Source organism: Myotis yumanensis, unplaced genomic scaffold (genome assembly GCF_028538775.1).
Source record: "Myotis yumanensis isolate MYYU_CA2020_CCGP unplaced genomic scaffold, mMyoYum1.0.hap1 SCAF_7, whole genome shotgun sequence".
Classification (NCBI taxonomy): Eukaryota; Metazoa; Chordata; class Mammalia; order Chiroptera; family Vespertilionidae; genus Myotis; species Myotis yumanensis.
The window spans coordinates 86,352,013-86,378,110 of NW_027223758.1; the positions used below are offsets into that span (position 1 = coordinate 86,352,013).

The 26,098-nt window shown below is 38.5% G+C and overlaps 1 protein-coding gene across 2 annotated transcripts in view; it reads left to right on the plus strand.

Annotated features, from left to right (window-relative positions):
* DCC (DCC netrin 1 receptor) overlaps positions 1-26,098 on the plus strand; it is a 937,052-nt gene that overhangs the window by 866,077 nt on the left and 44,877 nt on the right. For both annotated transcript variants that reach the window (XM_070421174.1, XM_070421175.1), the window contains exons 22-24: positions 4,649-4,714; positions 18,355-18,517; positions 24,892-25,118. In XM_070421174.1, coding sequence (XP_070277275.1) covers positions 4,649-4,714; positions 18,355-18,517; positions 24,892-25,118 — 456 coding nt within the window. The remainder of the gene's footprint in view (positions 1-4,648; positions 4,715-18,354; positions 18,518-24,891; positions 25,119-26,098) is intronic.

Sequence of the window (26,098 nt, forward strand, 5' to 3'; positions counted from 1 at the left end):
CTCCCCTGGAGCGAGAGCCCTGCAAACCCCATTCCCTATTGACTGATGATGGGAGCGTGTGGGGCAGGAAAGGAAGATCTGGACAGGGCCTCAGTGTGTCATCCTCAGAGTTTTCCTCGCCTTATTAGTCTACTTCTGCTATGCCTTTTGTCAAGTGTCACCTTTACTTCTCCCAGTGCTCTATATGGTTACAGACTGAACTGTTTCCTTTCCCTTCCAAAGTCTGTTTTGCTCTATGTGTCCTATTGAGAACGGACCTACCACCCCCCAGTCACACTCATTCACCTAAACCCTTACATTTACACTCCAGGATCAACTCTAAGAAGTGCTCCAATTTATGTCCAACACTCTCACCATTCCTTCTCTTATTTATCAATTTGCCGAATAATGATAAGATAATCACCAGAGCCAGGCAGCTTCAGCCACTTAATAAAATGAGTAAATTAGTGTTTCTGAACCGCAGTTTACTCATCTATATAATGGAGCTAATAACATATGCCTCATGGATTTGTAATTAATATTAGTCTCACCCTATTTATTATAACAGCCTCTTCTAATTAATTTGCTCTTCACAACTCAGCCAGAATAATCTTACTAACATACATATTTAATTGAGTCACTTTTCTGCTTAGTATACTTCAGTGAATCTCTGCCCCCTATAAGATAAATTCTAACTCGTTGGTAGAGCATATAGGGAGTTTTCTTATTTCATCCTTGCCTGGCTTTCTAAGCTTCCCCACCTTACTCTTCTTTTTTAATCAACAACCTTTCCTTCATGTTAACTTGAAAACACTGTGTTGAACCTTAGGAAAGATTAAGAAGAGCTTATTAGTTATTTTTATTAATATATGTTTGAAATATCCTAGGTGTGGGTTATGATTTTGCTGCCTGGTTTATAGACATCCTGATGACTTTGTTCAAAGTCAGCAGTGTTACCAACTACATGAAAAACTGATCTCTTAGACACATTTTCCTGCCTCTGAAAAACCATCTGCTTTAAATATATCTCGCTATGATCTGTGTATTAGACAGTGAAACTGTATTCAAGTGGCATTAATGGATTATTTTTATCCACTGGTATACATGATATAAAATCAATGCAATTTTCTTCATTATCACCCAAATTATTTTCTAAGAATAGTTCTAAGATCAAGAAGATCTCTCAGTGCTCTGCATCCATGAGGAGATCTACATTGATCATTTGTTAGCTGACAGATCTGTCCATTTCACTTAGATTATGGGTCATATTTTTTCTCTTGGGATTGATTGTGGGGCACCATCTGTTACCCCCATTCAGAAATATGGATTAAAGAATACATTAGAAATACCACATCCTCTTTTGCCAATGTCCTCCGCATATTAACTTTCCATTTATTCCTCCCTAAACTTATAAACGTCCGCTCAGAAAAAATAAGACTGTAGAAATGAAATCTCAGTTGAATTAATCTTCAGCAGGTAATACAAAATTTTTGTCATGGGAAATATTCTCCATCTGCCCACGTGTGCTAGAAGTAGGGGTTTCATGTAAACATTAATGTTTCATTTTACATACACAGCACTCACCACAATAAAAATATGGTAATAGATGAATTAACTTGTTCTTACATCTTCAAAATCAGAGTAAATTAAAAGCCTCTGCAGTTAGTGATATTAATTGTGACTAAGCCTGAATAGGACCTGGATACCATGAACCAGCTCTAACTGTCATAGCTGGATCCATATCCAATTGATCATCGTATACTATCCCTCCCCTGAGGATCTAGGACTGTGCCTTGCATACAGTAGGCACTGAATAAGTTTTGAATGGATTTTTATCAGTTTTATGCTCCATTAATACAATTAAGATCTCTGGGACCTGTTATGTATCTTTTCAGTAACTGATTTTCCATGTACTAGAGTCTAATTTGTCCTCAGTTTGCCTAAATCAGTGCTTATGAAATTAACCAAGTGAACTAAATACATTCAATATTCAATCCACAGCCAAAAGCCCTTAACAATGCTTTTCACTGCCAGGCAATAACAGCATCCTCTTTAGTCTCCAGTGTCTCCTCATTTACACTTTCTGGTTCTTGCCTTAAAGCAGGGGGAGAATCACTTTTTTAAAAACTTTTTTTACCCATAAAGGATGCTTTCCTGGAATTGAAAAGACATTTTAGAGAACAGAAACATAGCACACAAAATTAATATTTGATTCTCACGTCTTTAGATAAAGAGGATCTCAGACTCATCAATACACAAGAGGCAAATTTTGTGTTTCCTTACCCAAGTGGTGCAAGAACTCTAAATTACCATAAATCCAATCTAACTAGTTGATGATATCAAGTTTCTTTAAAGTACTTTCTATTGGGTATGTTAAGAGTTACTTAATTTTCTTCCATGGTATTAATCTAGTTATAAAAAGTTCACCAATGTCAATACACTAGATTCCATGAGTAGAAAGTTCAAGCTTTAAGCTGCCTCCTCTTATTTAGGAAGCATTTTGAGAGTCCATTTATCTTACTCAAAGCTTGAACCACATGACATCTGATTTTCTTCTACATATTGAAATTCACAATGTAATTAATAGCTTCACTAAATCTAAGGGGTGCTCTACCCATAGAGCTTTCTGCCTAAGTGACATATGGATGTGCTTATGGGCTTGTTTTTGCATCTTCCCACAAACTAGCTGGGAGAATGAGAAACTTCATTAAAAAGACATTTGTGGGGATGCTAGAGGGGAAGGAAAATCCTCCACAGGCTCTATACCCAATTTCCAGCCAATACAGGATCACTCCCCACAGGAATCATTTATTGCTTTACTGGCCTAAGTGAAGGGGCTGTTAGCATCTCCTTTGCCTGACTGCTTTGCAATCTAGTTGCTTTCAGATCTGAGAAAAGTCATCTTACTATTTATACAGAACTTTGGTCTCACTTCATTTCTTCCAACATTGATCTTACAATGTCTGGTGGGCAAAGCTTATCCTCTGCTCATTGAAAACTGCAAATGTGTCTGAGTCACACAAGCAAGGTGTTTGGGAAAAGGGTTAGGCTTGTCCAAATTCTAGCCAACCCACCAAAATTTACATAATCGGTTCTTATTTCAGTTGCTTCTCTCACCACTCCCTAACCAGGAGTGGGCAAACTTTTTGACTCGAGGGCCACAATGGGTTCTTAAACTGGACCGGAGGGCCGGAACAAAAGCGTGGATGGAGTGTTTGTGTGAACTAATATAAATTCAAAGTAAACATCATTACATAAAAGGGTACGGTCTTTTTTTTTTTTAGTTTTATTCATTTCAAACGGGCCGGATCCGGCCTGTGGGCCGTAGTTTGCCCACGGCTGCGCCTAACCCCACCACCTCCACACGCATAGGAGCCTCCACTTCTTTATAAACCCATAGTCATTGGCCAGCAGATGTTAAATGTACCAGGTTATGCTGAAAACAGAATATGAAGTGATTGCATTAATTTATGCATTGCTCATTGGAAGCTTGCCATCCTAACTTCAGCACTGACTTGATATCAGAAGAATGTTTAAAATTGTGAATGTATAGTCTGTTAACAAAATTCAAGTCAGCCCTTCACAACTATTTTGTAAATAAAATGAGATCTTGGGAAAGCTTTAGTAAGAAGAGTGTTGGGTCTGCGAAAGAAGGTCTCAAGAGTAGGTCTTGAAGAAAGCTAAAATCTATGCCTGTGAGGAAACAACCGTTACTGTAGCTGACTCCCTAGTTGACTTCCTCAGCATCCCCTGATTAAAACCACTTTCAGAAATAACTCCCTGAAGCAAATAAAACAGAGAATTAATTCTATTCTTGTATGTGTTTGCATATAAATTCAACTCCCAAATGTCTTTCCATAAATGATGTACCTAATAGAAATCTAGAACACAAAATCTAATCAAATAATTATAGTTGTACAGATGTACAAAAAGATGAAGGTATTAGAATAATTATATCTGATTAATTTCTGGCTCAATTCTGTTAAAGACTAATTTTACAACTGTTGAACACCTAATGGGAGGCGCTGTTTCCAATAATGTAATGCTTCTTCCTTTCCTGGTGTGTTTGTCAGAAATATTCAGACCATGTGGGTTGCTTTTCTCCATTTATAATAGCTCCTTTCCAGGCACCTCGTTGACATTAGCACAAAGACTACCGAAACGCAGATATAAGATTAAATGTGTTGTCCCTTGTAAAGTAATAATGACAGCTTGCCAAGTCATGTCATGGGCAACAGTGTAGGCAGAACCTGCTGCAGCAAACAGAGCTTGGCTTTGCCTCTCTGGAGCCATGAGCAGTGAGCACCCTTTCTGTCCCAAGCTGTTCAGGGAAGCAACATGTAAACTAGCACCGCTATTGTACCTTTAGTGACTTTTTAACAAGAATATTGGGGTTGGAGAAGGGTAGCTTTTCAAACAGGAATTGAATTTAGCTTGTTTAATAGTCCATTTTCATGAGCTGGTTTGTTTTTTTCTAACACAGAAAATAACATTCTCACAAGGTATTTTGGTATTAACAACCTCGGGCTTTCTTCGAGGTGGCCAAAATAATCATGTTTCACTGTTGGTGTATTTTGAAATATTTATTATTTCTGTCTGTCTGCTTGTTTCCTTTGTGCTTTCATGTTGTATAGCCACTAACATTCTGATATGTTTTCCCAATACATAGGTCGCCATGGAGATGGAGGTTATTGGCCAGTTGATACCAATTTGATTGATAGAAGTACTCTCAATGGTAAGTATATAAATTAGTTTATATTGGATTGGTTATATTAATTAAATGGTTAATTCTAGAGCTCTGCAGCACATTTTCTATTGACTGCAAGTTCCAAAATTCCCAGACTTGGGATTTAGTGGGAATAATAGAAACATGAAGTTATTAACAAACCTGTAGAATATTCGATCAGAAGAGAGTCAGAAAAGCCCAAGCATGGAGAATTTTATAAATGACAGAGGACTTTTAAATGTCTAGATTTTATTTTATTTTTTTTAAATATATATTTATTGATTTTTTACAGAGAGGAAGGGAGAGAGATAGAGAGTCAGAAACATCGATGAGAGAGAAACATTGATCAGCTGCCTCCTGCACATCTCTCACTGGGGATGTGCCCGCAACCCAGGTACATGCCCTTGACCGGAATCGAACCTGGGACCCTTCAGTCTGCAGGCTGACGCTCTATCCACTGAGCCAAACCGGTTTCGGCTAAATGTCTAGATTTTAAAGTGTTGTATGTATTTAAAATGTTTCCAATTATTTTATTAGAGAGAGGTGATGCCTACAATATATTGAATTGAAACGCATCAGTTTCATAAATTAACATCACCAGTACGTTTGCCTAAAGTATATTTACTCTTCAAAATCTTCTAGCACCTTAGAGCCAATTTCCCATCACATGGTCAAGATTAGACATTTAGTTCTGCTCATCCTAATGAGCATTCATGTACTCTTGGTTTTGGGAATCACCAGATGGAGGCCATCTTAGAACTTCCTGGAAGAACTCCTGTTGGAGTTGTTTTCTGGATCTTGTCCTGAGTTTTGCTGAAGCAGAAACTATGGGAAGTTGGATAAATACTAGCCAAACTCCCAGGGATTGATGTATATATGATAACTTCCTTTTATAGGTTCTTAAAAAATTGTTGCTATTGTTGATTGGCTTGGTTTACTAAAAACATATTTTGTATATTCAAAACACAGGTATCAACACGTGTACCCATCACCTAAGTTAAGTTATAAAATAGTCAACAATGCAATCGAAATCTCTTATATGTCTCTACCTTATCACATGCTTCTCTCACATTCCTTCCATCTCTCACTATGTTGTAGCCACTCTCCCAAATATGATATTTCTCATATGTGTATATGTTCCACCAAATATTGTGGTAATATTCTACATGTTTAAAACTTTAGGAAATGACATCATACTATATCTATCCTGCTACAGCTTGCACTTATATTTAAGTTTATGTTTTGTTTTTCTTAGACCTTTATTGTTGAAAATATTACATGTGGCCCCTCTTTCCCCCATTGACCCCTTCTAGACCACCGCTATCCCCCTGAACCAAGCTTTCACTCCCTTACTGTTGGTGTCCATGGGTTATGCATATATGCATACAAGTTCTTTAGTTACTCTCTCTCTCCCTCCCACCCACCCACTACCCCCTTCCCTCTGAGATTCCACAATCTGTTCCATGCTTCTGTGTCTCTGGATCTATTTTGTTGAACAGTTCATTTTGTTCATTAGATTCCACATATGAGTGAGATCATTTAATTTGCTTTTAAGATTTATTCATGTATTTGCAAATAGCTTTCCTTCATTTATCTTTGCTGCTATATAGTACTATGTTTTATGAAAATAACACAATGATTTACTTAACAATTTTAGCAGGTTTTCATGAGAAATATGATTAATGAATAGCTAAATATCCATTTGGATGTTCTTCTGTTAAAAAATCCATGTAAGCCAAAATTGCAATCTAAAAGTTTTTTGCTGACCATGACATTAGAATAAAGGGGTGAATTATGTGATTATTTCCTATCATAGACTATGACAATCTAATGCATCCCTTTCCCCAAAGAGGATATGTATAAGGGAGTAGACCAGATGCTCCAATGAAAGGCTCAGTGTCCCCTCTCCCCTGGCCAGTGGTGGACTCAGGTACACATTTTGTTGACTCTTCTAGTTGCCAGGCATAGCCTGTCTGTCACTAATGCATTACTTAACCAGACAAGTACAATCTTTCATACTTAAATTTTCTAAATATATTCCATTCAACCTTTTCTAAGATTATGTCTAGGATATTCTATCCAGGTTGCTATCGCCCTCACCACTTCTATTATGTCTTACACAGATACTCTTCCCTCACTTTAGTAGCATTCCTGTCTTTTGTAGGTATTAGAGTTTTAGGGGCCTGTTATAGCTAGCCCCTGGTTCTGATAGTTCCCAGGTTCCAATAGACAGAGACATACTTTGGAGATTTCACAGAAGAAATATGAGAGGAGGGATGTGTTGGGACTGAACACAGACCATGAACATGCTACATAGATTGGTTTAGATATAATTCCCTCCCCCAAACTTTGCAAGTGTCATTCTCTTCCTTCAACTTTTATCCCAAAATCTCAACAATATGCCGAACACCCTTCATGCATTTCAGTATTCAGTAAGAAATGCTATAAAGCCTCACTGAATGCAGGGTACTTGCTGTGAGACATGGGAAATATTGGAAAAAGATCCCTGCAGGAGCAATAGACAAAGAAGGAGGATTACCCAGGTGGACACAGCTGAGAAGTGCACCCAGGAAAGATGAAAGACAGTACAAAAAATCCCCGACATGTGAGGAAAGGAAAAGAAGGTTGTCGCTGAAATTGTGTGGAAACATAATTGTAGTATTTGTTACCCTGAGATGGAGTATTTGACGGGAATTAACTTTTCCCCTTTAGAATCATCCTGCAGAACAGATTCTGAGCTGTTGTGTCTATGGGAGTTTCAAGTTGGAATTCATTCCCAGATAAAGGCATGCCTGTAGAATAATTTTTTTTGAAGAGACAGAGTGCCAGGAAATTAAAGAAATAATTGTTATAGATAATTGAGAAAAAACCATTATCTTCTAGCAGTTTCCATCCACTACTGAGCAGTGTTACTTGTGTGAAAGGTGGATCAGATGTTAGCCACAGATACAGAACTCTGTAGTCTCTTAAACTGTGTCCTAAAGAACTTTAATTTTGCATAGAATTGCCAAACTTAGTACCTAAACATACAGGAAGCTCAGTAAAACTTGAATCCTCTCTAATTGCCTATAAATATGGGATAAAGAAAAATATTGCAAGGGATAGCCATGATAATATTTTTTCAATGTACATATACATAGGGAGCTAGAAATAATTCAGATAACTCTATCTTTATTTTTAATTATTAAATGTGGCCATTCTAATTTGGGATCAAGTTTAAAACCTTGGTATTGACTATTTGAACTTGCCCTTCCAAATAAAACAAATCCTCTGGTTGAAAAGAAGCCTAGGACAAATTTGCTGTTGAGGTTAGTCAACAAGAACTTTTCATGGGAGTCAGACCTCACATGAAGGGAATGATAGTCATTGAGAGAAATGTCTTTCGTTGTGTTTTTTACATTTTATTTAATATTCCTAGTGGAAATATAATTGTAAATGTAATTATGATTAATTTAATGTGATCACATTATCTCACCAGAGAAAGTCATGGAGATAAAATAGATGAATAGTATTAGTTACTTGAAACCAGTTTAGATTATTGGCATTATTCCTTCTTAATTTTCTGCATCACTCATGGAGTTTTAGATATTCTTAAATAGATGGGATGAGCAAAACACCTGAAATATTTCTAGAATCCCTACTGGAATAACAAATTATGACAGGCTGCTTGTCTGTGAATTGATAACTTCAGAGAGACAGGGATGGTGGCAGGCAAACTTAATCTACTTTTCTGTTTAGCTAGCAGATAAATGATGGCAAATTTGTAATTTGATTTTAGTTTGGGCTATTGCAAGCAAATCAGCAAAGACATCTAAAAACCAGAGCTTTTGATTAAAATTCTACTAATGTCTTAAGTCTGAAGAAGGGGATATATTTTCCAATTAGATGGACAAATGATACCCTGACTGATAAAACTCTAACCCCACCCCATCTTTAAAAGGTAGGCTGTATCAATGAGAACAATTTAAAATTTGAGTTTTTGAACCTTATATATAATGCAAATTTCATACATCTCCTCTTAGAGTGATGGGATTATGGGGGTTTTCTCTTTCCCTACCTTGCTGGATTCATCCTACAATGCCTTGTAAGAGAATAATGGCTTATTGTCAGGATACTCAAGCCAGGTGCAAACAAATTTAGACCTAGCTAATCATTTACTTTCTCCTACAGCATGTCACCCTTTTAAAATGGAATTCAAAAAAATAAAAACAAAGATATAATTCATGTTTACTGTTGTAGTTGGAAGTGCTTAATTAAATTGAGGACACTGAAGAGGTCTCCAAATTATTTTATGATGACAAGTAGACTCAAAGCCAATATGTGGTGATATGGTAGTATTTTATTTTTATGAGGCATTCGGTTTTGAATTATAGTCCCCATTTTTAAATCAGAAACATCTTCAACTTCTGTAAAATGTGACTTTGTAGTTTATGTTTTTATGAATGACAAGAATAGTGAAAATTACTTCAATTACATCATGTTTTTCTTAGTGAGGATGATAAATCACCAGTTTATTTTTGTTGGTTGCTCCGCCAATAATTTAAAAATTAGTAACTTTAGTTAAGAAATCTATGAACTTGACAAAAAAAAATATTGTTATATTGACCGCAACCTTTAAAAACTAAATTAAAATTATGTTGAAAACTATGTTGATACTTTGGTGAAATGTTATTTAAAAATCAATGTTATTAATTTTTGAATATTCAGAAGCATATTAGATGTTCTGCAAAACACGCCTTGTACTCTGTATTTAGGAGAAAATACCATGATTTGTCCTGTAGTTTTAGAAAACTTTTATTCTTTTCAGAACTCAATGCCATTTAAACTAATCTAAATAAAATACACACAAATGCTCTTTCCATGTTTGCATGAAATGATCAACATAGGTTGGTAAGCTGTTTATAAAACATTCAACAGACTTCTGAATGCCAAAGGCAAGGTCCGGAGATAAAATTTTACAGTTGTTTTTCCTGTGGAAAGATCAATGAAGTGGTCCAGGGTCTCAGGTTTTAGTCTACAAAAGGACCTGCCCACCAATACCTATCCCAAATGATCTTAAGGATCCCAGACAAATCCCAAAACCAGGTTCTAGAACTGACTTTGCCAGGGATTAGGACTGTCAGTCATGTCACTTAAACTCTTTGGATTTCAGTTTTTCATCTGAACATAGGACCTATTAAGCTAGTCAGGATTTCTCAACTTCCAAACTATCCACTGGGGCCTGGATAATCTTTTGTTCTGAGACCTGTCCTGTACATTTGCATTGTAGGATGTTGAGCAGCATTCCTAGCCTGTATCCGTTAGATGCCAGTCATATTTCCCCCTTTCAGGTAACAACCAAAAATGCCTCTGGACATTGCCAAATTTCCCCTTAGGGCAGCGGTTCTCAACCTGTGGGTCACGACCCCTTTGGGGGTCGAACGACCCTTTCACAGGGGTCGCCTAAGACCATCAGAAAACACATATATAATTACATATTGTTTTTGTGATTAATCATTATGCTTTAATTATGTTCAATTTGTAACCATGAAAGTACATCCTGCATATCAGATATTTACATCACAATTCATAACAGTAGCAAAATTACAGTTATGAAGTAGCAACGAAAATAATTTTATGGTTGGGGGTCACCACAGCATGAGGAACTGTATTAAAGGGTCACATCATTAGGAAGGTTGAGAACCACTGCCTTAGGGGGAAAGGGAGGGGGCGCAATCTTCCCAGTTGAAAATCACTGATCTAGATGACTATTCCCCAAAAGTTGTTCCAGTGTACACGGGTCCCATGAGAAGCTCTGAGAAAAAAAGAAGTGCTTCGTTAACTAAAGATTGGCCTTTCATTTCTCTTTGTCCAGGTCCTCCCCTTCTGCTTCGGCACTAGATCTGAGTCTTCTGAGAGCAACTCTGCTCAAGCTATACTCTTTATTCTGGTGATCGCATCTACTCCCAGGATTCCATTTATGGGCATGAATAGCAAATCAGGTTGCTTTTCCCCTGGGATAAAAGTGGAGTCATTTTTAAAGGTTGAGGTCAATATAACAACATCTATTCCATTCGCATTCCATCTATGTGCCAACTGCCAAACTCTAGCTGCCGCTTTGTAATGTACTAAAGATCTTCACCCTGACATATTCAAGACTGAACATTTGTCTGCCCTCACTGAGCCTGCCCTAACTTCCTCTCCCTCATCTCAGGCATAAGGACTATTACTTAACCCTGAAGCTGACACTTCCTTCCTTAACTCCCCCACATGCAATCTACTTTGTTCATTTACTTTCAAATTATATTGGGTGCTGTCCACTTTGTCTGATTGTAATGGCCACCATCTCAGTTCAAGCTAGCATCTTCTCTCACCTGGAGAAATTCAATATTCTCTCTGCTGGTCTCTCTGCTTTCACCACCAGCCCCGCTCCACACAGCAGGGAGAGATGTCTTCTTCATACAAATCAAGTCTGTTCCTTCCTGAAAACCTTTAAATGCTCTGTGATTCCACTTAGGGTAATTGACCGTGATCTACAGAGCTCTATGAACTGGGTCCTATTTCTTGTTCTACTCTCCTTTTGTGTCATTTCCCTTTTGCTTCCAATGTTCCAGACCTGCTCTCATTACCCTTGTAGAGGAATTGGAATCAACTCCTAGCAATGCCCTGTGTTCAGCCTAAATGTTACTTCTGTGGTGAGGCCTTTTATCTCCTCCCTCCTCCTCCAATGACCATTTTGTCCTCATATTACATCTTTCTATGTAAACTTCACTTTTTTTTTAAACACCAATTACAGTTGTAATTTTATGTTTAGTTGCTTCATGATTTGTTCACTATGTCTTTTCAAGTAGGTAGTAAACTCCGTGGGGTCAAAAAAAATCATGCCTCTGGGTTTTTTGTTTTGTTTTGTATTGTTTTGTTTTGTTTTGTTTGCGGGGGGGAAGGTAGGTGGAGAATAATCACAATATTCTCATTTGAAAATTGTTCTCAGACCACACAATATACAAAAGGCAGTGGCACGCCAATTATTGTGAAACAATGGGTGTGAACCTACAAATACTTACTAATAGTTCCATAGCCTGGCTGTTGTTCCCTCTCCACTCTACCAGAAAAATAGCTCAGAAACAGTTTTCAGAACTCCTTTCTAACAGCTCCACTTTTATCCCAGGGGAAAAGTACCCTGACTTGCTATTCATGTCACAGTGACCCAGACAGGGCACATGTTTTGGGAAATGAAAAGACAGGTCACTTAACATGTAACATCTTTTTTTCTTTCTCTGGCCCAACTAGTTAGGCAGGCCTATGGCTACATGAAAATTATATGCTTTTTATCTCAAATAGTTTATTTTTGCATGTTTGAATACTTTTATGCCCCCAAGGCTTATTGAGTTATAATTAACATATATAACATAGTGTAAATTGAAGGTGTACAATGTGTTGATTTGATATACTTAGATATTGCAAAATGTTGACCACTATAACTTAGCTAACACCTCCCTCACATCACATAATTACCATTTTATGTAATAAGAACATTAAAGTCTCTTAGCAACTTTTTTCTTTATTTTTGCAACTTCAAGTATATAATGCCATATATCCACATAATCACCATGCTATACATTGTGTCTGCAGAATGTATTCATCTTATAACTAGAAGTTTGTACTTTTTGACCATCTCCTCATTTTCCCCAAGCCCCTAGCCCCTGGTAACTATCATTCTAGTCTCTACTTCAATGAGTTCAGCTTTTTAAGATTCTACATCTGAGTAATTCATACAGCATTTGTCTTTCTCTGCCTTACTTATGTCTCTTAGCATAATGCCCTCTAAGGTCCCTTCATGTTTTGATCACAATATCAAATCCACAGCACCTAACTGGATCTTCCACTCATGCTTATGGAATAATCAGATACATTCTCTAACATTCCTGCCCAATCTCTCCTGGCAATGCACAGTTCAGATAAGCATGTTCAAAATTCTGAGATTTGAGGAAAAAATATGTTTTCTAACTTAATTGACGAAGGAACTTTTCCGCCCATAATGCTAATTAATAGTTTATTGTAGGAAACATTGAGCTAGATTATCTGTGAGATCTCTTCCAGCTAATGACTCTATGGCAACTTATTTCAGGGGAAAATGCTCGGAAAAAAATCAATACCATGTGAATTTCAGTTCAAATTCAAAGACCGATAAAATGTTTAAGACATATATTGAGTTCAAAGTGTTCTCATAATAAAACTGTTACCAGGGAAGCCTGAAGCTGTAGGAGATAAGTTCAGTCCTGAACTAGAAACTCTCATTGGATCATCTCTCCTCAGAACTGGGCAGGTGAACCTAATGTCTGCATTGTTTACCTGCCTGTTGACAATGTGTAGCTATTAGGGCCCAGCCATTGTGGCAATGGGACGTGGTTCTCAAAAATAGGAGCCAGGACTCCCGGATTCAATACTTGGCTTTGTTTTCTATAAGAGAATCAAGCTCTCAGAGTACTGGTCTACCAGTGTGAGCTTTTGGCAGAGTTTTTCAAGGCAAATATGAGAAACATAAAATATTTTTAAAAGCTTACAAAGTATTATAAAAATGAATTAATTTTCCTAATCATTACCAAAACTTTACACCCATCAGATTATAAAATATATGCGTTTGCTTTTATTAAATTTAATAGAAAAAGTGTGAAACCATTGATGGTGATCAAACATCATGAAAGTAAGAGCTAAATGGAATGCTCATGTGATTTAAAATAAAATGGATTCCTTTCTCACTGTTTTCAGTGAAACAGTCAGATCTGGCTTACTCGGACCCTGGATACCCACATCTTATGCTAACATCAGAAATAAACGCATAGTATCCTATCTTTTCCTTTTTTTATTTTTATTTTTTTTATTGATTAAATTATTACATATGTGTCCTTATCCCCACATTACCCCCTAACCCCCCCACTCATGCCCTCACCCCCCTGTAGTCTGTGTCCATTGGTTAGGCCTATATGCCTGCATATAAGTCCTTTGGTTGATCTCTCCCACTTACCCCCACCCTCCCTTACCTTCACTCTGAGGGATATCTTTTTTTTTAATTTGGAAAACTTACACAGAATGAAATAACTGAGTCACATCGTGATGTTTGTTGAGTGCCAACTCTTTGTGCAGGGCCTGAGGTCAGTGTGTTGCATCCATTATCTCGCAAAGTAATCACAGTGTCTGGAAGGATATTTGCAAGCCTTTGAATCACACCAGGCTGCTTCCCCTCTGAGCCTGGGAGGTGGTAAATGTCACCTTGCCCTCTCTGAGTCAGGCTGTCTCCCAGAACTCTGAACTGCACGAATCTAGATTTGTGCACTCCAAAAATCTTCCTAATTTGGAACAGACTTTTGATGCGTTTAAATATATGGTTAATCATCATTACTCACAGATTCTGTATTTTTGAATTCACCTTCTTGCTAAAATGCATGTTTAACCCCCATTCAATGCTTTTATGGTCATTTGTGAACATGTTGAATACATGAGAAGCCCAGTGCTCATAAACTCAGCTGATATGGGACAAGGAGACACTCGGCCTTGTTCCAGCACGCAGACCGTAAATGAGGGTCCTTTCTGTGATATATGTATTTTGTGCCAATTTTGTTAGTTTTTGTATTTTTTGTTGGTGGTTTTAATGTATAAAGTGACCCCTAAATGTGGTGCTGAATGATGTCTATGCTCTTACTGCTCAAAACGCCATGATGTGCCTTTTGGGGGAAATATGTGTTGATTAAACTCCAATTAGGCATGAGTTATGGTGCTGTCGGCTGTGAGTTCAATTTAATGAATCAGCATTATTATTAAGTAAGGTGTTTTTAAACAGAAACACACATAAAACAAGGTTTTATATTAATTGGTTGATAAAAATGTTGTAACCAGAGGGAATACAGGAACCTAATCCTGTGTTTCCTTTACAAGCAATACTTAGTATTCTCTAATTCAGTGTTTGTGGCAACTTCATAAAATACAACTCCCCCAAATAATGAGGATCAGCTATATCCAGAGACACCGTCGAATTTGACTTTCTTAACTGATGGTTTGATGTCTGATAATCTGATTACTCAGCTTTTGAATTGAGATTGGGAAATTAATACGAGACCTCAAATGCCAACTTTTAAACTGATGGAACTTTTATGAAGAAGCCATTAAGGATTGATATGAAAGATTTATATGAAAGTTCTCATGAACCCTAACTCTCTGAGGAAAATGATCTCAGTATAATCTCTCTAATGCTCAGAAGTCCTATTTTTTTACTTGAAGCATGTTGTCTTCCTGAATAGAGAGAAAGAGAATAGAAATTCGAAAGATTCTAGTTTACAAGGTTTTTAGAAATGTGCATAAGGCATACTGCTGTGTACAACTCAAACCAACTTTATGAGAAATGGTGAACTCTTTACATTTAAGTCGTCCTAACAAAAATCCATGAAATCCCCAACTGTCTCCATTCTAAACTCTCACATAAAAGGTGAATTCATGACAGTCAATTAGTTTATTAAGCACAGAAAGGGCATATTGAGACACTACTGTAAAGTGACGTTTTAAGTTGTAAGTAAAACTATGATACAGAAAGTTCTGACCTGTCATTACTAGCCCCATTTCTTTGTAGTAAATGTAAAATTATTTCAAGGAAATCCTATATCTTTCCTTTATAATCAGAATCTTTTAACAAGATAGTGCTATTAAAAACTTTTGGGGAGTCCCCTGTCTCCCTGATATTCAATTTATAACACAAGCGCTAATTATTTTTCCAATAATAATGAATCAATAATAATTTATTTAACTATAGGTGAATGTCTTTTCAAAAAAGCAATGATTCTTAGATAACTTGTTGATAGTGTTTTGATTTTGAGGCAAGTATTGGGTTGGTGGTTATATTTATTTTTTAGTTCATTTATCTTTTCCATTGAGGATTATTTATAAAAATTTTGAAATTTGGAAGTCCACAAATGGTATAGGATGTTATTAATTAGGCAACATTTTATTTAATACTAGTGCCCTGGTGCACAGATCCGTGCACATTGAAAGGTAATTAATTAGAAGGTGGCTGGTGGGGCAGGACTGGGCAAGTCTTCCGGACATGCCCTGGAGCCAACCTCCCCCCCCCACCCCTCCCACCCCTCACCAGGCCACAGCTGGGGCAGAGCCAGGGTTCAAAGGGTGTCTGTGAAGTGAGTGATGTCTCTGGCAGGTGGAGTCCCTCAGACATCCCCTGAGTGGTCCCAGATTGCGAGAGGGTGGTTCTCGGGTGACGCACCCCAGAACCAGAGAGGAGGGAGCCCCATTCTGGGGTGTGTCACCCGGGAACCACCACTGCCAAGTCACCACAGCTCAGCAGCTCCTGCATTGAGTGTCTGCCCCCTGGTGATCATTTCGCATCATAGCTACCGGTCTATATATAGATTTCAGTAGTACAATCCTATTAATAAAAGCCTATGTGATCATCATGCCCTCACGCCCTCATGTCACAAGGAGCGATCACCAGGAGGCTGACACGTGCAGGTGGGTGGGGCTGCGTGTGCGCATGGGTGGACAGGGGCTTGACACTGCGTGCGCTGTGTGGAGGCAGGGCCCTCGGCTCCGCACAGCGCAGCCTTGGGGTCCCGCGGCTCCAGGCGGCACGGAGGCGGGACCCCCGGCTCTGGCCTACCTCTTTGAGGCAATCCATTGTGGAGCCCTGGATGGGTGAGCAGGGCCTATCTCTTTGGGGCAATCAATCACAGGGCTCCCACACTGTGAGAGGGCACAGGCTGGGGGACCCCCTCCCGAGTGCATGAATTTCGTCCACTGGGCCTCTAGTGATATTATAAGCATTTACTCTGTGTCAGGCACTGAAAGGTGGCTTGGTACGTTGTATATGTTTTCTTTAATTATGACAGTAACTGTATCCAATAAGTACAGTGGGGCCTTGACTTATGAGTGTCCCAATGAGTTTTTTGAGATACGATTTTTTGCATTGAGTTGATAGAGTAATTTGAGTTAACAAGCTCCTTAACGAGCTCAGTCTCAGAACGAATTAAACTCATAAGTCAAGGCCCCACTGTATTATTCTCATTTTACAGGAAAAAAAACATTGACGTGCAAAAGGCCTAAACATTTTGCTCAAGGGGTATAGGAGGCTAGTATAAGTTATTAAAGGAATACTTTCAAACTTCGGTCTGGGAAAATATCCAGTCATTGCTTTCTGCAACTTTCTAAGTTAATTTATCAATAAAGTTGTAGTCTAATATTTATTTTTTATAAATGTGTAGCTTGAAATGACAAACATGACATAGAACATGGTATTTCTTTTTTATAAATTTTTATTGAACGTATTACATTATGTCCCTTTTCTTCTCCCATTGACCCCTTATAGCCCGCCCCCATGCCCCACCCCAGGCCTTCACCCCCCTATTGTTTGTGCCCATGGGCTATGCATATATGCATACAAGTTCACTGGTTGGTCTCTTCCCACCCACGCACCCCACCCGCCTTTCCTCTGAGATTCCACAGTCTGTTCCATGCTTTCATGTCTCTGGATCTATTTTGTTCATTAGATTGACTGATTACTGACTTGGGTTTAAAGAAAATAATTTAGAAGGTCAATTAGCTATTCTTATTTACATAAGCAAATTATCAAAACCGTCTTATTAGTCTATTATTTTTGGCCTAAACATTGTCTACCATGTGGTACTGTTGTGACACAAGACAACGTTCATATCAGGACTCTATGTCTCTCTTTCAAACCCATTGGCTGCTTTTAAATGGGATTCATACACTTTCGACAGGTTGAAAATTAAGTGTGCTTTATAGATAGCTTCTTAAAGGGAATGGAGGTAAATTGTGAGTGATAGGTGCCAAACAGTTCATCTTTCATAGCACCAAATAAATCGCCTTTTTTTTAAAGCACAGCTTTCTCTGGTTCCTGTCCCAATGGAATTCTTATAGAACTAAGCAGCATTCCTCCTCCCCTCCCTCTTTCTAGTCAATATGATAGCGAAATGCTTTTTTAAAATTCAGATAAAAATTCATATAACTTAAATTCTCCCTTTTAAAATGCATAGTTCAGTGCTTTTTCGTTATATTCACAGGTTGTACCACCATCACCATGTAATTCCAGAACATTCTCATTGCCCCAAAGGGAAACCTGTACCCATTCCCAGCATTTCCCTATTTACTTCTCCCCCTACCTGCTGCCAATCTCTAATCTCCTTTCCTCTCTATAGATTGGCCTATCTAGATATTTCATATAAGTGGAATTATACAACATGTGGCCTTTTGTGTCTGGCTTCTCTCACTTAGCATGACGTTTTCAAGGTACATGCATGTTGTACCATGTATCAGTACTTCCTTCCTTTTTCATGGCTGGATAGTGTTCCATTGTGTGGATGGACCACACCTGTCTATCCATTCATCAGTTGATGGGCATTTGGGTTTCCACTTTTGGCTGTTTTGAATAATGTCACTCTGAAAGCTATTGTATAAGATTTTGTGTGGGAGTAGCTTTCATTTATCTTGGGTAGATAATTTAGGTCTTTCTTCTCCGTTTTCATTGCTTTGTTCTCAGTGTAAGCCATACCCAGAACAACAGGGACTCTTCACATCCTTAACGGAGCTGGATAAACACCGGGCTGCCATGTCTCCCTAAACCTGATCTCCATTTGCCTGTCTTTTCCCAGAACCACCCATTGGCCAGATGCACCCCCCTCATGGCAGCGTCACTCCTCAGAAGAACAGCAACCTGCTGGTGATCATTGTGGTCACCGTTGGCATCATCACGGTGCTGGTGGTGGCGATCGTGGCCGTGACTTGCACCCGGCGCTCTTCAGCCCAGCAGAGAAAGTAGGTAACAGCTGGTTCCCAAAGGGAGAGAAGTCCATGCTTGACCCAACTACCATCCTTTTGAGTTCTATTTTTGAAGGCTCTCTTCCTTGCTCTTTCATAATTCACACATGTTCCTTATCTCCTGGCCTGGGCAAGACCTTGCCTTTTGTCCGGTCCAGGCCCATTCACTGAACTGGGTGAGAGCTAGACTTGCAGACCGAATAATAGAATCCTGCAGGTCCAACTTGGCATTTCTGTTTTATTTTACTTCTTGAGGCCAGATTCTTTCTTTCAAGTGACAGCAGGTGTTCCCGAAGTCGAACTTAGGGAATGGACTTCACCATGTCCCTACTTATGGCCCTGCCTGCAATTATCTATAAAAGGGTGAAGATGTGTGTTCCTCTAAAAGTGTTTATCACTTTTGGCAAGGAGGCCGGTAGGCATTTAATCAATGCTTGTCGCATGAATAACTATCTGCAGAATACCAAACACAATGTAGTTGCAATACTAGAGAGTGTTTCTTTTGGAGGCAGAAGTTAGGGAGGAGGAGAGAGTCAGGAATTCAAAATGGTTCCTATTTCCTGGCTATGCTGATTCCAGAAAATTGTAAGAATTGAGGGGTTTTAAAGTATTTTCATATTATGCAGCTCTAGGTTCTAGCACAAGCAGAGCTTGAGACATCAAAGTACAGAATGTAGAGTGGAAAGGTTGTTTTCATTCCACTTTTCCCCTTCTAGCAATGCCCCCTAACCAGAATATTAACCTTGTGCCAGCCAGTCCATTGTGGGAGTCAGCAGTAACCTCCGGGTTGTTCTCTGTATCCTTGCCAATTTAGTACTTTTTCATCCTGATTGTCTTACTGGATTGGCTATCGAAGGCTCTTCCCTTGTTATTTTTTTTTCTGGCATGGCATTTTTCTGTACTGATGAGCAAATGTTTAACCTCCTAAATGAAGTCTACTCCACTTTAACTACTATATATAGGTCACTGCACTGATTTTCAAAGTTTTAAGAGAGATTCTCTAACAAATAATTTTCCCTCTTCCCTTGCTAATACCTCAGCCTTTCTCTCTGGACAAATCCTGTGACTGTACTTGTTGATCTGTAGTGACTCTTCCAGCATCTTGAAGTGAGGTGATTAGAAACAGGATAAGGAATATATATGTACATATTGAAGAATGTTACATTGGGGGATATAGATGCAGTCTTTGTATTTAATTTATATCTATGCAGGGAAAACTTGGTATCTAGCTCCATCCATCTGACAGACTATCTTGAAGCTGGTGTGCTGGTGCATTGTGTCCAAACAAGAAATCAGAAAACTGAGCTTAATAAGACCAGTCTTATACATGAGCATTCTGGGAATTGATGGTCACCCACAGAGTTTCCAGAGTGCTGGGCGCTTAGTAAGGCTCTGGGGGGTGGGGATGGGGGAGAAACATACTTGAATAAAGCATTAAACCATCTCTTGGTCCAGCATTCCTGAGAAAGGGGTTGTGCTAGTGTAGCTTGGTGGAACATCATGGCATTCGGCATCTGAAGCAGAGCTGAGGAGGAGCCACAAAAGTGGAAGTGGGGAGGATACCATACCCAACTTAGCCTGTGTCATGATAGTTTTAAAAACATTGGTGAATTCACAAAATTAAATTTGCTAGCTCAAACATCTGTAGCACGGTATTTTGTTTTGTTTTCCATTTTTATCATTGCAAGAAGGATATTTGAGGGTGATATTGACCTAATGAACTGGAATACTGGACATATTTTGTTCATGCGCAGAGAAAATGACAGTCTTCTCAATGTGCAAAAGTGGGATTTGATACTATTTAGAGAAACTCTCAAATTACCTTAAATTCCACACTCAGCACCTTGGTAAGAACTTAAAGATTTTATTTAGAATGAGTAGAGGCTGAGCTCTGTATATGACTTGTTTTTAAAATTAAGGAATGAACAAAAGAACAAACCATTCCATTAATAACTGAAAACCCAAAGAAAGTAAATTGTGAGTTCCTGCACTTCCTGCCTCCTGTTCCTCCCAAAGTCTCTCAGTATTTATTTGGCACATTTTCACCATGTTTATACATATACCTTTCTTCAGTCACAGACCATTGCCGTTCATTTTTGTCTCTTTGTATATGTTAACAGAAAAGGGAGAAAAAAGTTTCTCCTTCTAGATATTTCTGAGTTTTAAATTAGTTTTTCTTGATTTCATTGAGGACTCCTATCCCACCACCATTGAGCCTTTTAGAGCAAATTAAGTAATGCAGATGAAAGCAAAATCGATTCCAATTTGAAACAGAAATATTGCCCCTTATAGGGCTCTCAGGAAAAAAAATGGGAGTTTAATGTAATTAATAAGGTGAAATAGGGAACCAATTCATGGACTTCTTCATTATCTCTCTATCTGGAAGTGTTGAGAATGTAAGTTTTCTTGGGGGACGTGAATTACATTCAAATTGATTTGAAACATATGTGTGTATACTATCAGTAATATCTCATTCAAGTCAATGTCTATGCATTTTAATCATGGTTAATCATATTCATATAGTTTATCATATAGACTTCATATATAATAATGAGGTCAGTTATCTGATTGACTCACATTCTAGTTTGTAAGATTTTATTTGTTATGATATAGAATGACTAACAGAAGTTAGAACCCAAGATCTAGTTCTGATTATACCACTCATGTAATTAAATCAATGGTATTTAATTAAACCTAAGGGAAGAGCTAATTCCTCTTAGTTTCCTCAAATGAGAAATAGGACTAAATACTTTTTATCATCCCCTCTACCTATAAACACTGAAATTCCCCATGGGATACTACTATATTATAGAAACACATAGCAGCATTTAGCTTCAAACAAATATGAAATAAAAATAATTTTTTATTTCTTCTTAATTATTAATTTAAAATGGTGTGCTACTTTGAAGAGATTCCCCTTACACATTTAGAATTAGTGAGATTATAGAATGTCATAATGTAGAAAAAGTACTTTATAAAAGCTATTTGATATGAGGTGTTCTGTGTTTTTAATAAAGCCATAACATTTTTCTGGCCAAAATATACAACATGGTTTGATAAGTCATAATTTATCCATAGGTACTAAAGACAATATATTTGACATTGAGAATATCCTGGGAATCCAAGACACATAGTTACCACATGTGTAGATGATCAACAACTTATCTGAATACATTAAATTTGAATATGTAAATAAAATTTAACACCTATTTAATTTGTCAGGCACACAGCAAGTTTTACATATTAGCATGCATTCAAATCCTGACCAAAATAATTACTTTCATTACTCAGGATCAAATGTTTAAACTCTTAAAGGAAATCTACTCTATCTTAACTACTCTAGATCACTTGCACTGATTTTCAAATTTTTAACATTTTTGTCATTTTTCAGTATCTGCCACACAGAGATTTTAACTCTCAACCACTTAGCACCCCAAAATATCTTAAATCCATCTCAGAAAATCCAGGTTTATTTGAGAATCTAAGACATATTTACCCTGGGTTTCTAATACATTTTTTTTAATAGCAGTTAGTAGAATAAAAATAATCACTATAGAGAATTAGAAACCTTTGGGCAGGATTTGGATGGAGGGTTCAGGGCAGGTGTTTATACTTCCCAACATATCCTTCCTACTTAAATTATAATCATTTTTCACCTCCATTCAGGTCTTCTTTCTGCCTGCAGCCCTCCCTAAATTCCCAGTGGGCAGTGTTCCCACCTCAATCTCCCTTCAGATCTTGGACACATGGCTGTGTGACCAAGAGAATTACTACAGAGCTCTATGACTGCCTCTTGTGAACAATTTGAGCAAAGGATTCCTAAACACAGAATGGGAACTTGAACTTACTAATTCATTATAATGTGGCAAAAGGACCTCTGAAATGATAGTAGTCATGTAGGACTTTGAAGGGCACATTCAAGTAAAATGTATACTCAATCAATGTTGGTTCTTACCCATTCATTTCCCCAGCATACCGATTAAAAGTGAAAAGAAAAGAAACTCCTTTTATAATAATCGGTTATATGCAGGGTGAGCCAATAAAGAATCAAAGAAGAACCTAGCAAAAAATATTTTTAAGCCCTGACCCGTGTACCTCAGTTATTTGGTTGTTGTTCCTTGCACCCAAGGGTTGCCGATTCAATTCCCAGTCAGGGCACGTGCCCCAGTTGCTGACTCGATCCCCAGTGGATGTTTCACTCTCACATTGATATTTTTCTCTCTATCTCCTTTCCTCTCTCTCTAAAACTCAATTTTTAAAAATCTTAAGAAATACTTTTGTCAATAATAAAAATTCTTATTATTTAATTCAAGTAATTGCTATGTGCTGAGTATGTGATCTGCATCATACAAAGTAACATCTGATTAATATTGAGTCCTGAGCTATAACTCTTTCTGCAGGTCCCCACAGACTTACTATTATCATTAAAAATGTTTCTATTGAAGGCACAGCCTCCTGTGACTTGGCCCCCTCTGCTTTTTCAGCTTTCCTACCTACCATGTCCCAGTGCAGGCTCCTTAGTCCACGAACGCAGAAATTCCCAGGAGCCATGCCATTCTTCCTACATTTATTAAGCTCCCAATGTCTCATCTATCTTTTCATTTCTAGTACTTAGCAGAGTTCTTGACACCTAGTCAAGAAGGGGGAATTGTCTAGAGTCGGTATGACCTTGATGCTAGGAAGTCAGCAAAATGCAGGTGCCTTGGCGGGGGGGCGGGGGGGGGGCGGAATATTAGAACAGGAAATGCTGCCTTGTTTTTCTCATAAACTACTAGGTAGATATTAAGTCTGGGGTTCTTTGTGTTTTACACTCATCAGCAAGCTTCAAGAAAGACAAAGGAAAGACTATTAAGGAAAATGTAACCAATCACCCCATTAAACATTTATTAATTACCTAATACGGGCAAGCATCTTATTCAGTAGTTGGGAAAACAGAGCCACTCTCCGTGGACTTGCAAGATTACAAAGAGTTTTCCCTGAGAGTGGTTTGTCTGACCTGTTTAGCAATGATAAAAACAGTTATTCTTGCAAAGCCCTGCGAGTGAAGAATGTGAAAAGGAGGTACTTCTCTGGGCTTGTGACCAAAGTTAGATTTTAACTGTCTGAAGTTTGCCTTATGAAGAGATATTATTATTTTAAAAGTAGGAGAACCTACAAGTGGAGATTTTTAAAAAATATAAAGCTGTAGAACAGAGGTTGAAAACTCTCTGAAAAAAGGCCCAATAGTAAATATTTCAGGCTTTGCGGGACCTGTGGTCTTTGTTGCACCTATTCAACACGATACTGCAAAGTGAATGAGCTCTGCAGGATTCCAATAAAACTTTATTTACAAGAGCAGGCAGTGGGCAGATCTGCCTCCAGGCCATCGTTTACTCACCCCTGCTGCAGAGAATGGCTAGCATGAGCATCATACTACTTTTCTTAGCATGCAGAGAATATTTGAATCTCACTAGGCCCAAGGAGAGACGGCCACTGAAAAAATAAACTTATGATTGCAAAATTCTTTTTTTTAAATATTTTTTTTTATTTCAAAGAGGAAGGGGGAGAGAGAGAGAAACATGAATGATGAAAGAGAATCATCGATTGGCTGCCTCATGCAAAATGCACACTGGGGATTGAGCCCTCAACCTGGGCATGTGCCCTGACTGGGAATCAAACCGTGACCTCCCAGTTCATAGGTTGATGCTCAACCACTGAGCCATGCCGGCTGGGCCAAAATTCTTATTGAGTCAAGTAAGAGGCATCTGAATCACACTCCCAAGGGTGTTCTTCTCTTTTCAGAAGGAAGGGTCTTACTGAGTTTGAATCCAGACACTCAGTGGCCCTAAGGGGAAAGTGTTTTCTTCTCTTAAGAACGTCCCCATGTGATCTTTTGTCCACAAAGAGCAAACTTCCCGATTGCACGTTAAATTACACAGCGGAGGTGTGGACCTCCTTCTAAGCTTCTACCTTGGCTGTTGGCACAGACTCTGGCCTTTTTATTTCTATTTGCCTTTTCCAAGCAGTTCCTTCATCTCCTAAGCAGATGCTGCAGTCAGTTACCTTATGCCTTGCTCCAAAGACTGGCATATGGCTCCATCGAAGCCATTGTCAGCGTGGGCTCGGATTTGCAGCTGGGGAAGCTGAAGGGAGGTGCTCCCTGGCAGGCCCCCGAGACCCTGGGGATTCAGCACCACATCTCCTGCCACGTGGTGACGCTCCTGGGAAAGGGGGAAAGGCGGCCAACACAAGCCTGCCAATTCCTGGCTTTCACAGGTTTCCTCCCAGGAGTGCTTCTGTTTCCTTCCCCGGCTTCTAACTTGAATTGACAGAGAAGAGAGAGGGCCATTGAGGCGAGGCACTCACATTTGCCTTCTAATTCTGCTCCATAGGAAACGGGCCACCCACAGTGTTGGCAAAAGGAAGGGCAGCCAGAAGGACCTGCGGCCCCCTGATCTTTGGATCCATCATGAGGAGATGGAGATGAAAAACATCGAGAAGCCATCAGGCACCGACCCTACCGGGAGGGACACCCCCATCCAAAGTTGCCAAGAGCTCACACCAGTCAGTCACAGCCAGTCAGAAACCCAAGTGGGGAGCAAAAGCACCTCTCATTCAGGTAATTCTCCCCTCTGCCGTCAGAAAAAGAACCCCACAGCGTGTTCTCCACTCCCTCTTTGTGGAGGTAACCTTCCCTCTAATTCGCAGTTATTTACCGATAGTTCAAACAATCTGATATACATGTGGTTGATTAACCTGGTTTACTTTCTATCCCATCATCCTGTTGCCTGCTTTTTATGATTGCCATGCTATTTGAAACTTCTAAGAGGTAGGAGGTGATACCATTGGGAAACATTGAAATGTGAAGCTTCAATGAATTGACGGCTTTTTGTTAAATCTTGAACAAAACGTTTGTCAAGGCAATAAAAGCTGAAGCTATTGTACACTTCTTAGTTCCCTGTGTCTGTGGGTAATTGGAAGTTGATTATAAATTTGCTGTCAATTCCTTGCTTTAAAAAATCACATCAAGGACACTTGAAATATGAAAACATTGACAATTCTGTTTCTTTGCCTTGATTACCATGAAGATCAACTCTCATCCCCATGCAATCATGTGATATGATCACTAGCCTAGTTCGATGAAGTCTATTTGAAGGCTCTGTAGGTGTACAAAGTGATCTTAAGAAATCCCCCAGTGTTTAATAAAATGATACAGAACAATCTGTGTCCAGGTATAACTAAGAAATCTAGAGAGTTGGTGGTAAGGTATTTCACTTTCTGTGGGCCCTCATGTTTTTGAAATGCTTATGGGGAGTTGAATAATTAACAAGTGCTCTCATCAGAAAATCTCTTCATCTACTCATGATATGTTTGTAGAATGAGTAGCTGTGGTTTTTAAACCAAATAAAAATATTTTAGTTGTTTAAATGTGTAACGGAATAACTAGATTTTCTCAGCTTTGGACTGTTTAACAAGGACTTCAGTTACTGATTTTCAATGATAAGTTTTTGAGTATTCCTTTTCTAGACCTTAAATAATATCTCACGCAGAGTCTCTAACTTTGCTGTCACATTCAGTTATTAAATGCATTTTATTCTC